At 70.6% G+C, this 12,365-nt stretch overlaps 1 protein-coding gene across 1 annotated transcript in view; it reads right to left on the bottom strand.

Annotated features, from left to right (window-relative positions):
* The window catches only part of LOC141981967 (SCO-spondin-like), a 122,936-nt gene that overhangs the window by 102,855 nt on the left and 7,716 nt on the right, over window positions 1–12,365 (bottom strand). The window contains exons 8-20 of the mRNA XM_074943582.1: window positions 11,759–11,844; window positions 11,166–11,294; window positions 10,906–11,068; window positions 10,148–10,388; window positions 9,291–9,429; window positions 8,466–8,592; window positions 8,052–8,224; window positions 7,482–7,703; window positions 6,912–7,077; window positions 5,850–6,099; window positions 2,663–2,843; window positions 1,390–1,484; window positions 30–286 (exon numbers count right to left, since the gene is read on the bottom strand). Of these exons, the coding sequence (XP_074799683.1) occupies window positions 30–286; window positions 1,390–1,484; window positions 2,663–2,843; window positions 5,850–6,099; window positions 6,912–7,077; window positions 7,482–7,703; window positions 8,052–8,224; window positions 8,466–8,592; window positions 9,291–9,429; window positions 10,148–10,388; window positions 10,906–11,068; window positions 11,166–11,294; window positions 11,759–11,844 (2,229 nt within the window). The remainder of the gene's footprint in view (window positions 1–29; window positions 287–1,389; window positions 1,485–2,662; window positions 2,844–5,849; window positions 6,100–6,911; window positions 7,078–7,481; window positions 7,704–8,051; window positions 8,225–8,465; window positions 8,593–9,290; window positions 9,430–10,147; window positions 10,389–10,905; window positions 11,069–11,165; window positions 11,295–11,758; window positions 11,845–12,365) is intronic.

The raw sequence follows: 12,365 nt of genomic DNA, 5'->3' as shown, positions 1-12,365 counted from the left end.
TCTGCCCCCTCTCCCCCCACGGCCCCCACCTCTCAGTAGGTGGACGACGGTGTTCCCGATCACCACCACCACAGACTTGGTGCAGGTGACGCCGCTGGTGCCGCAGGGCACGTTCTCGGAGGTGACGGTGAAGAGGCCGCTGCCCTCGCGTGCCAGGACGTACTCGCAGTCCCCCAGGAAGGAGAAGGCCCGCCCGTCGAAGGTGACGTAGTGCGGGTCTCCCGTGGCCACGCAGGTGCCCGCGCAGTGCTGGGTGCTGCACTGCCAGCGACGGCTCCGGCACTCACTGCACGGGAAGGGAGAGGGGTGTCGGGGTGTGACGCAGGGGGACTGTTCTGAATGTTTCCTCTGAATACTGTAGGGGTGCCTCAGTTTCCCCTACGCACTTCTTAAGTCTCTAGGGGGTGGGGTAAGGGGGTGTCATTGTTGCAGAGCAAAGGGCCAGGGTACATAAATGTCCAACACTCTGTCTCCTGGCAACTGATGGCCTGGGCCCTTCCCCCTGCAAGGTGAGAGCTAAAGGGCTGGAGAACAAAGGGATCCGATGCCCTCCTGGCCCGGGAAAGGGACAAAGCCCAGAGGAGGAGGGGCTGGAGGGAGTTTCAGTTTGGGGCTGGCTGGAGACATGGAGTGAAGGGCAAACGTGGTTGTCTGGCTCACTGCCCCCCAAAATGGACCCAGCTGAGGGGTCCTGTTCTCTGCACCTACAAGCTCTGTTTTAGACCATGTCCCTGTTGTCTAATAAACCTCTGTTTTCCTGGCTGGCTGAGAGTCCCGTCTGACTGCAGAGTTGGGGGGCAGGACCCTCTGGCTTCCCCAGGACCCCGCCTGGGCGGACTCGCTGTGGGAAGCGCACGGAGGGGCAGAGGAGGCTGGATGCTCTGAGGTCAGACCCAGGAAGGTGGAGCCGGGTGAGCTGTGTGTCCTGCAGACAGGCTGCTCCCAGAAAGGCGACTGCCCCAGAGTCCTGACTGGCTTCATGGGGAGCAGATCCAGAGCATCGCCCCGGGACTCCGTGACATGGGGCTCAGCCACACTGCAGATCCGGGCATCCCCAGCATACCCAGACCTGGGCACCACCAGCACCCCAGCCCCCCGGCCCGAGGCACCCCCAGACCTGGGTACTGCCAGCACCCCCAGTCCTGCCAGCACCCCTGCCCCAGGCCTCACCAGCACCCCCGGCTCTGCCAGCAGCCCCAGGCCTGGGCACTGCCAGCATCCCAGGCACTGCCAACACCCCCAACCCTGGCACAGCACCGGCACATCCCACTTGGCTCCTTAGCACTGTGCCAGCCTCAGCCCTGCCCTCCACACCAGCCCACCACCACGGCCTGCTCTCTCCACATGGCAATCCCCGTTCAGGGCTGTCGGATCCCTGGGCGCCCTTACCAGGTGTTGCAGTCCTTGGCGATGGTGTCGTTGGGCTGGTACAGCCTGCCGTTATGGTGGCAGGGACACTCGTCCGGGGAGACGCAGCGCTCGTTCTGTGGGGAGGAAGGGGAGCGTGACAATGGCCTCATGGCCCCAGAGCTCCCAAGAGACGAGGGCAGGGCGGGGGTGGCCCAGATCGCTCTGCGTTGGGCAGGTCTGCAAGGCTCCCCCGGGAGAGGGATCCAGCCCAAGCCGGGGATCAACCTAGGTGTCTGGAGGTGAAAGATCTCCCCTCCCCTGCCCAAGGGGCTCAGCCTCTGCGTGGAAGGGCTGGGAATGCTCCCGGCTCTGCCACAACATGGGAATGCTTTGTCATGTTTTTGAGAGCCTGTGTGTGCCTCAGTTTCCCCTGTGTGCTGCTTTGTTACCAGTGGGTGGCGGGGGGGCACTTGCTCTCAGGGCAGGCTGAGACATGGGTATGGGTGTCCCTAGCTGGCTGGGCCTAGTCCTCATCTCAGTGGAGCTCCTGAGAAGACAATGGCAAATCCAAATGCCAGGATATTGACACCTAGCAACAAAGACCCAAAGAGAGATGGACTCCCCTGCTGCCCTGTCTCTGCAGGGGGGGCTGGACAAGGATCCCCGGCTGGAGAACACAGGGCTGGGAGCGGGGAGGTGGGGACAAGAGTTGGGGGCTGGAAGGAGTCGGGGCTCCCACCTAGAGTCTGACCAAGGAGGCCACCCAGACAGAGCCGGACCCGAGGGTTCCCCACAGCTGGGCTGGGCTCGGGGCTGGCCAGGATGGACTCTGCTTCACCCTTCATTGCCCCGGGCTGCCCTAAGGGCCCCTAGGCTGGGCGCCAGCTAACGAGTGACCCCGGCTGTGCCCGTGTTGGGAGTGCCTCTCCAGGGGCTGGGCGAGGGGCCCTGATCCCTGCAGAGCAGCCGAGTCTCCCTCAGGGGCTGTCTCCGGGGGACTCCTTGACCGGAGCTCATGGGGAGTGGAGGCTGCAGGCCCACAAGGCCAATCTATGGGGCAGTGAGGCCGTGTGGCTCACCCTGGAGGAAGAGTGGGACCCCCAGGGGGCTGGCACAGTGAAGGGGCCTCCCAGAGACTGTTCCAAAGCTGGGGGCGCAGCCCCGACCCTATGGGTCCGTGACAGGCTCACACCGCCCCCCATGCCCAGCCCACCGCTAGACGAGCTGCCGGGGCTAGTGTCTCCGTGCCGGGCCAGGCTCCCCAGGCGCTCCCAGGCTGGGGCAGAGCCAGGGGAGGGAACGGGAGACTCACGAGGAAGACGGTGCCTGGCGGGCAGACGCAGCCGTCGGAGAGGCCGGGGCAGCTCAGGTTGCCCTCGGCAGTGGCGCAGGTGCGCAGGCAGGACCCGTAGGCGTAGACCAGCTCCCCGGGGCAGAAGGCGGCTTCGGGGCAGCTGTCGTCGGTGCAGTTCCAGAGCCCATTCACACAGACGCTGCAAGGCAGGGCCGCGGGTAAGGGGAACGCCCGCAGCGACCAGCCCGCCCCGGACGAAGGGAAGGGGTCAAACCCTCCACGTCAGATGGAGGCTTTAGGGGGAAGCTTTCCTCACCCCCGGCCCATCCCGGCCCGCTGCAGGGTCCTCGCGCCTTCCCCGGACACAGCTGGGACTGGCCACGCTCGGTACAGGACCCCGGGCTGACGCGCTCCGGCGGCTCCGACGCGAAACCCAGCTCTCTGCTCGTGCCCCCGCATGGTCCCGGGCGTCCCCCCAGGTTCCCAGCCAGAGCACGCGGCGCCCTGCACAAATCCAGCCCACGTCCCCCGAGACTCAGCGCCGCTCCGGAACGGGGCACTTCCCCAAGCACTGGTTCAGGATGGTGCAGCCCACGACCCCGGAGTCCCGGCAAAGCAGCCCGTGGGCACCTCTCAGCCGCTGGGGTCCCCCCGCCCTTCGCAGACTCTACACGGTGTCACCGGAGCCAGGGCAGCCCGGCCCTGCCCCGGGACCGGGGGTCACCCTTCATACCCTGACCCAGGTCAGGCAACTGGGCCCCCTCTGCCCAGCGCTCCTGGGACCCAGCCGGTCCTGGCCCTGTCCCGGAAAGGGCTGGGGATCCCTAATGGCAGCACGGAGCCCCAGCAGAGCACGGGGCAGCACTGACGGAGGGGAGAGCGCCCCCCACTGAGCCCCCGGCCCGCTCCCCGCAGCCCCCGCCCCCTGCCGAGCCCACGCCCCGCTCCCCGCAGCCCCTGCCCCCTGCCGAGCCCCCGCCCCGCTCCCCCCGCCTCCCGCTGAGCCCACTCCCCACAGCCCCTGCCCCCTGCCGAGCCCCCACCCCCTGCCGAGCCCCCACCCCGCTCCTCGCAGCCCCCGCCCCCTGCTGAGCCCCCGCCCCGCTCCTCGCAGCACCCGCCCCCTGCCAAGCCCCCAGCCCGCTCCCCACAGCCCCCACCCCCTGCTGAGCCCCCACCCCGCTCCCCCCGCCTCCCGCTGAGCCCCCACCCCCTGCCAAGCCCCCACCCCGCTCCTTGCAGCCCCTGCCGAGCCCCCATCCCCTGCCGAGCCCTCACCCCGCTCCCCCCGCCTCCCGCTGAGCCCGCTCCCCGCAGCCCCTGCCGAGCCCCCTCCCCGCTCCCCGCAGCCCCCGCCCCCGCCAAGCCCCCACCCCAGTCCCCCCACCTCCCGCTGAGCCCCCACCCTGCTCCCCGCAACCCAGCGCCCCCTGCCGAGCCCCCGCCCCGCAGCCCCTGCCTCCCGCTTAACCCCCCCCACACTCCCCGCAGCCCCAGCCCGTGCCCCCTGCCCAGCCCCCGCCCCGCTCCCCAGCACCACACTGGGGTCAGCACTGACTCAGGGGACAGCGCCCCTCCCTGCAGCTCCCATCCCATCGTGACCTGGCTCTACCCTGCTTAGCTCGTGAGATCCCGGGGCACGTGCTGGCAGAAGGGCTCAGCCAGCCGCTTGCCATGCTGCCAGGACTCCCCTGCCGGGGGCTGGGGTTCCCTGCTGCGTGTGCTTCCCCCGGGCCAGGACCCTCCCAGAGCCTCCTGGCTCTCCCGGCGCGTGGTGGACGGTCCGTGGCTCAGGCCACGCGCGGGGCGGGAGCCGGCGTCATGTGGCAGAGACATTCAATGAAATCCACCTATCCTGTGGTGCCATCAGAAACAGGCCATAGGGTGATTTCATCAGACATCTCCTACCACCACCTCACCCCATCTGAGGGGAGAGAGCTGGGCGCCCCTCCCGCCCCTCCCAATCACCGCTCTCCCTGCCCTCCTCTCCCCACACGGTCCATGGGGGCCATTCCTTCCTCCCCTCAGCTGGGGATCAGCTCCTGCCCTGACACGTGAGGGCTGGCCGCCCTGGGAACACTGCCCCAGCGCAGCCCTGGAGGCCTCTCTCTCCGCAGGCTCTAACCCAGCTCTGAATAGTCCTTGCCCTTCGCAGGATCCTGTGGCAGTGAGTTCCGCATGTGCACACACTATGAATAGCCCGCAGGGGCCAGATTCTCCCACGGCAGGATACAAGCAGCCCCCAGGAACATCAGCAGGAGTTACTCCTATCCTGAGGGGGAAGGATCGGGCCCCAGAGGTACCAGCATGGCTCGTTGCAATAGCAGCTGCAGGCAGCTTGGGTTCCTCTCCCCCAATCCCTGAGCACCAGCGGCAGCCCTGCCCCTGGGGTCCCCTCTAGGAGCAGAGGGAAGGGCAGACCGTTGGCCCAGTCTGCCTGTACTCTCTGCTGGGGCAGTTCGAGCCTGCTGTTCTGGGGGGTTTTCACGCAGGGACCACCGGACAGCAAGTTACAGTCTGATCTGGCCCCGTGCCCCATTCCCCGCCCCCCCTGTGCCAGCCAGTCCCTGCCCTGAGGCCGGATGGGAACCAGCGCCTCGTAGCAGGGAAGAGCCCTGTGCCCCATTCCCTGCCCCCCTGTGCCAGCCAGTCCCTGCCCTGCAGCTGGATGGGAACCAGCGCCCCGTAGCGGGGAAGAGCCCCGTGCCCCATTCCCTGCCCCCTGTGCCAGCCAGTCCCTGCCCTGCGGCGGATGGGAACCAGCGCCCTGTAGCGGGGAAGAGCCCCATGCCCCATTCCCTGCCCCCCTGTGTCAGCCAGTCCCTGCCCTGCGGCTGGATGGCAACCAGCGCCCCGTAGTGGGGAAAGGCCCCATGCCCCATTCCCTGCCCCCCTGTGCCAGCCAGTCCCAGCTCTGCGGCTGGATGGCAACCAGCGCCCCCTAGTGGGGAAAGGCCCCATGCCCCATTCCCTGCCCCCTGAGCCTGCCAGTCTCCACGTCCCGTTCTGGGCTGGGTGCTGGTGGGACTGGGCGGCTGGCAGCTGCAATGCCCTCTCTCCCCTGCCCAGGCCGGGCCTGGCACTAACTCCGTGACGCAGAGCCAAGGGCTGTGCTGGGGAGCTGGGCCCACAGCCTGCCCCACCAGCTCGGCAGTGCGACCCTCTCTATGCCCAGCGCAGCGGGGAGCGGGGCAGGGCTACGCACCAGGCGTTGCAGCTCCTGTGGACCTTGCTGCCGGGCGGGTAGGTCTCACCCCCGTGCTCGCAGGGGCACATGCCCGGCGGGACGCACTGCCCGCTGTCGTCCAGCACCAGTCCCTCGGGGCAGTTACAGCCGGCCACGCACACGGCCAGGGCCTGGCAGGAGCTGGCCGCCCCCATGCGCAGGTCGGCACAGCTCTTCCCGCAGGGGGCGCTGCACTCCTGGTAGACCTGCCCCCCGCTGCACGGCACCGCTGTGGGGAGAGGGAGAGGGGGGCAGGGGGCCTTAGCACAGGCACCTCCAGCTTCCTCGCGGAGAGCAGAGACCTGCCTCGTTCCCCAACCCCCCGCCTCCAGCGCCCATCCCCCGCCTTCTCCAGCGCCCACCCCTCCCCTTCCCCAGAGCCCGCCCCCCGCCCATCTCCTCCCCGCCCCTTCTCCAGCACCCATCCCCCTCTCCAGCGCCCACCCCTCCCCTTCCCCAGAGCCCGCTCCCCGCCCATCTCCTCCCTGCCCCTTCTCCAGCACCCATCCCCTCCCCCACCCCTTCTCCAGCACCCATCCCCCCTCTCCAGCGCCCACCCCCTCCCCTTCCCCAGAGCCCATCCCCCGCCCATCCCCTCCCCCGCCCCTTCTCCAGCGCCCATCCCCCCTCTCCCGTGCCCACCCCCTCCCCTTCCCCAGAGCCCATCCCCCGCCCATCCCCTCCCCCGCCCCTTCTCCAGCGCCCATCCCCCCTCTCCAGCGCCCACCCCCTCCCCTTCCCCAGAGCCCATCCCCCGCCCATCCCCTCCCCCGCCCCTTCTCCAGTGCCCATCCCCCCTCTCCAGTGCCCACCCCCTCCCCTTCCCCAGCGCCCAACCCCCGCCCATCCCCCCGTCCCTTCTCCAGCACCCATCCCCTCCCCCACCCCTTCTCCAGCACCCTTTCTCTGCCCTTTCTCCAGAGCCCATCCCACACCCACTCCACCCCTTCTCCAGAGCCATCCTCTGGCTGCCCCACCCAGCCAGGCAGGGCTCCCCTCCCCGGACATGCCCAGTGGGGCCCAGCCTAGGCAGCCACCCACCGCAGAAGGTCTGGTTCCTCCAGGGCACCGGCGCCCCCTCCTGGGCACACTGCCTGGCGTAGGCGGCCAGGGCGCGGCACAGACAGTCCCCGCCGGCCGAGCAGCCGCACACGTCGTAGAGGCAGAGCTGGTAGTAGGGCTCCTGCTCCACCAGGCCGTGGCAGGGCTGTGGGACAGGGCAGGGGGCGCGTCACCCAGGGGCGCGGAGCAGCCGCCCGGGCTCCAGGCCCTTCCCTTGCGGGGGCCTCTGCTGGGGGCACAGCACCGGGGGGCACGTCAGAAACCAGCCCCACAGACGCATGGGCACACGGACAGCACGTGTGCGAACAGCCGCACGTGGAGAGGGCCAGTCCCGTGACCATCCGACACGCGTGACACAGACACGGGGCGACCGGGGTCCCTCAGGGCAGACACACCCCGGGGACGTCCAGACAGGCCCACACCCGTGCCAGGGCACACAGCAAACGCTCCTGGATCCGCCCCCCTCCCCGGCACGCGCACACACAGATCCGGTGCCCCTCGCTGTGGCCTCTGGTCCCAGCGCCCCGGGGGCTCCGCCGGGGCGGGTACCTGGAAGGCCGAGCCGTGGAGGGTGCCGCAGGCGGCCTCGGCGAACTCCCGGCGCTGGGCGAAGGTGCCGCAGGGGTCGAAGGCGAAGGAGCCGAGCGCGGGGCACTCGCTGGACACCCGGAACTTGTCGGCGAAGGCGGCGACGCTGGGCTCCACGTCCCCGGCGGGGGTGGTGAACTCGTCCTGCTGGTTCCAGGTGTAGGTGCCGCACAGACCTCGCACCTGCCGGGGGAGGCGGTGAGGGGGCAGCCGGGGAGCTCCCCCACCCCACACGCAGCAGGGAGGCCAGCGGGTGCCAGGCCTGTGGGGGACTGCGGGGACGCAGACTCTTGCTCTGCCAGGCACGGGGCGAAGACCCACCAGCTCCCTCACCCCGGGGTCTGCGATGCCAGTCGCGAGAGACCTGGCACCGGCCACACGGGCCTGGGAGGCTCCGGGCCCCGCTCCCGGTACTCAGAGCTGGCCATTCGGCCCACGCCCACAGCTGGGCTCCTCTCCCCTTGGGCCCTGCGGGCAACGCCCCGCTGCGAGGGCCCTCCCGGGGGGCACCAGGAGCGCGCTGGGCCTCACCTTGCCGGCGAAGCCGGGCTGCAGGGTGATGTAGGCGGCGGGGAACTCCAGCCCCCACAGCACGTGGGCGCCGAAGGCCTGGAGCAGCAGGAAGGAGGACGAGGCCCGTCGGATGCTCAGGTCAGCGCTGGCAAAGGGCAGGGCCACCTCCTGCCCGTTCACGGCCACGTCCCCTGCAGCAGGGAAGGGCCAGAGAGGAGATGGGAGAGGAGGGGGGCAAGGGAGAACTGCACAGAGAGAGAGGCCCCGACCCCACTCCCTGACCCACCACCTGCCAGCTGGGCCTCTGCCCAGGGCAGATCAGAGCCAGCCCCAAGCCAGCCAGCCCTGCTTCCTGCAATCCCTTGATGCCCCCAGGCTGCCCGTCTCTGCAAGGGGCTGCCAGGCGCTCCCCCGCGGTGAAGCCCAGCTGACCTGTGATGTGGAGCCGGGCGGAGGTCCTGTGCGCAGTCACCGTCAGGGCCCGGAGGCAGCTCACGGCCCCTTTGCTCCCACACGCCACCTTCTCCACCGTGATCAGCAGCTTCCAGTCCACAAAGTCCTGCCAGGCAACGGTGCCCCAGCCTGTGAGGGCCGGAGACGCGGCCCAGGGCGGCTCCCCAGCCCTTCCCTGCCGCGCGCCCCGGCCCAGGGGACGGGACCTGCCGGCCGCTCTCGAGGGCACTGCGCGGGCTGGGCTGGGGGCCCCGCCGGGCTCTGCACTGGTTTGTTCGTGGAGGGGCTCTCCGGAGCTGCACCAGCTCTGAGTGGCCAGGCTCCTCGAGGGGCTGCTTGGGCACAGCATGCCCCCCAACCCCCATGCCGTGGGGTTCCCTTCCTTCCCAGGGCACCAGACACCCCTCCCCCCAGCAGCCTGGCCCCCCAGGCCCCGTGGCAGCTCCCAGGGCACCAGACACCCCTCCCCCCAGCAGCCTGGCCCCCCAGGCCCCGTGGCAGCTCCCAGGGCACCAGACACCCCTCCCCCCAGCAGCCTGGCCACCCAGGCCCCATGGCAGCTCCCAGGGCACCAGACACCCCTCCCCCCAGCAGCCTGGCCCCCCTGGCCCCATGGCAGCTCCCAGGGCACCCAATCCCCCCTCCCCCTAGCCCCATGGCAGCTCCCAGGGCACCAGATCCCCCCTCCCCCTGGCTCCCCAGCCCCACGGCAGCTCCCAGGGCTCCAGTTCCCCCCTCCTCCTGGTCCCCCAGACCCAATGGCAGCTCCCAGGGCACCAGACCCCCCTCCCCTGGCCCCCTCACCTGCACCAGGATGTACTCGCAGACACCGTGGAAGGAGTAGCGCTTCTGGTCGAAGGTCACGTAGTGCGGGTCCCCGATCACGGCACACTCGGCCGAGCACTTGTCCTGTGTGCAGTGCCAGCGCCCACCCTGGCACGTGCTGCAGGGACAGGGGCGAGAGAGGGGCACGGGGTCGCCATGGCTCGCTGGGCCCCCTGCCGTACGCCGGGCCATGGCAGGCCCTGCGGCTGGTGCCGGGGCCCGCAGGACATGGCGGGGGGCATCTCCAGGAGGGACCTCTCTAGCCTGGGGAGGCTCAGCCTGGGGCTCCCACCCAGGGGTCCCCAGCAGCTCCCGGGGCATCGTGTCCCAGCTGCCACCTGTCTCTCTGGTTCCACTCAAGTACCTTTGCTCAGCAGCTGCCCCGCCCCAGCCCCGCCGGGCCCGATCCTCCGTGGGTCTCCTCTGCAGCTCAAGGGAGGTACCCCAAAGGAGCTGGGGATGTACCCCGGGGAAAGTGGGGTGCAGCAGCCTGGGCGAGGGAGAAGGGCCCCCAGGGATTCCCCAGGAGGCAGGGGGCTCCCCACACAATGCTGTCCTCCCCTCGGGTGGGGCGGGACCGTGGGGTGGCTGAGCTGTGAGACGGGGACTCTGCCCCGCTCCATCGCTGAGGGGCCCGCGGAGCCCAGACCGTCCCCGCGGATCGCCACGCCCCAGCCTGGCACAGCACTGCGCCACCAGCTGCCCGAGGCACAGCAGAGACGAGTCCAGCTCGGCAGTGCGGGTGTGGGCACCGGGGAGGGGTTACCTTAGGGGCTGCCCCTCCCTGGTGCCCACACCAGTGCCCGGCTGGCAGGGCCGATGGGGGCTTTCCTCACCATTGGTTGCACCGCTGCTGGATGCTCTGCCCCGGGGCGTACTTCTGGCGACGGTGGTAGCAGGGGCAGTCGCCCTCAGGGACGCAGGCCCCCCCCTCCAGGTAGAGGCCCGGCGGGCACTCGCAGCCACTCACACACTCGTCCCGGCAGTGCCGCTCCTCGCCGGTGCCCACGGCGGCACAGCTGGCCGGGCACGAGGACACGCAGTCCGAGTACTGCTTCCCTTGGCCGCACTGCTTCTCTGCGGGGCAGACACGCGGCGCCTCAGGCCCGGGCTGGCAGCGCCCCCTCTGCCAGGCAGCCGGGCGCGGGCTCCCAGGGAGCACGTCTGCCCGGGTGCCCCGCCCACCTCCGAGGAGCACATGCGGGGCGACGCCACGAGAGCCCCGGGGGCTGCTGCTCCCCGCACGCAGCCTGCGGTGCCGGAGTGAGAGGAGCTCCTCCCCGCTGACAGCGGTAGTGGGTCTCTGACCCTCGCCACGAGAGGGCAGCCCCACTCCCTGTCTCCTACATATGCACCAGGCCCTTCCAGCCCGGGGCGTTCACGGGCGGGCGGCCCAGGGGGCTGAGCGTCTCCTGAGCGTGCAGGGGGTGAACCTGGGCGTGAGGGTGGGTGTATGTGGGGGCCAGGGCTGGATGGGAGACAGGTGCGAGGGGAGGGCGTGGGGGCGGGGGGCAGAGCCGGGGGGAAGGGGTCCGTGCTGCCGGAGTGGGCCTGGCTGTGGAGCTGCCCGCTGGGGGAGCGCACTGGCCCCTACCGCAGAACCCGGGCCTCCTCCAGTCGAGGTAGACGAGCTCCTGGGCACATTCACGGGCATAGCTGGCGAAGGTGGCGCACACTGCCTCCCGCCGCCCGGCCCCCATGCCCCCCTGCCGGCAGGACGCGGACATGCAGGCGTCGTAGAATCCGCCCGGGTCCACCTGCAGGGAGAGAGGCTGTGTCAGCCAGCGCCCGGAGGGGCGGGGGGCGCGGCTGCCCCGGCTGCTCCCTGGGAGGTGGGTACCGCCGTCCCCTGACCTCGGAGTGGCACCGGCTGAAGGGGCTGGCCAGCAGCTTCCGGCACACGGCCTCGGCCTCCTGCCTCACGGCGCTGGCCTCCGCATCGTCGCAGCTGTCTCCCGCCTCCGCCACGTCCTGGCACGGGAGCTGCACCCGGGCAGAGCAGAACCCCCGTCAGTGCCAGAGCACCCCCAGCCGTCAGCCCGGCGCCCCCAGAGCCGCACAGGGGGGCACCCCCAGCCGTCAGCCCGGCGCCCCCAGAGCCACACGGGGGAGCACCCCCAGCCGTCAGCCCGGCGCCCCCAGAGCCACACGGGGGAGCACCCCCAGCCGTCAGCCCGGCGCCCCCAGAGCCGCACGGGGGGCACCCCCACCTCACCCCATGCAGCCCCCGGGCGCTCCCCCTTCTGAGCACGCACTGCTCCTGTGCGGGAGAAGCATCTCCACCAGCTGCCACCAACACCCCAGCTCCAGCTGCTCCCGGCAGGGTCAGGAATACGCTGCACGGGGGCGAAGGGCTCTGGGCGCCAGCGCAGCCCCAGGGCGGTGTCACGCCTTCCCCCTCCCTCTGAGCCGTGGGAGAGGACTGCAGCAGGGGCCCTCCCCGGTACCTCTGGGCTGGCATCTGGGACCCTCCAGGAATTCCCGAAGCTGGCGGCGAACGTGGCCACATCCCCTCCTACACGCAGGAAGTCATCTGCAAGCAAAACAGGCGCTGGGGATGTGGGGAGAGGAAACCGCCCCTGCTGGCAGGTGGGGGCTGGGAATGGGGACCCCCCCCCCCGCTGCCAGATCTCCAGCCCAGCTCTCACACCAGGCTCACCAGCTCGCGCCAGGAACAGGCCCTGGTGTCTGGTCCCTGCTCCGCCCCAGGGGAAAGGCATGGGCAGTGGGAGGGCTTGTTCTGGGGGCACTGTCACCAAGACACAGGCAGGCCCAGGAGAGAAGAGCCCCTGGAGCGAGCTGGGGGCCCCTCACCCAGCAGGGGCCGGAGGACGGCAGGTTGGGTCCTGCTGCACCAGGGCAGGTGCCCCTGGCACGGGGATGCAGGGGGTGGGACTGTCCCATTCCCAAGCAGGTGGGGCTCACTGCGTGCTGTGAGGGAGAGACGCTCCCAGGGCAGGGCGCTGTCGGCAGGGGGCCCGGCCCCACGCAGTGAGCAGGGCGGGTTGGGGGCAGGGTGCTGTCCGCAGGGGGCCCGGCACCACGCGGTGAGCA

Source organism: Natator depressus, chromosome 2 (assembly GCF_965152275.1).
Source record: "Natator depressus isolate rNatDep1 chromosome 2, rNatDep2.hap1, whole genome shotgun sequence".
NCBI lineage: Eukaryota > Metazoa > Chordata > Testudines > Cheloniidae > Natator > Natator depressus.
This window is presented reverse-complemented; position numbering and strand designations above follow the sequence as displayed.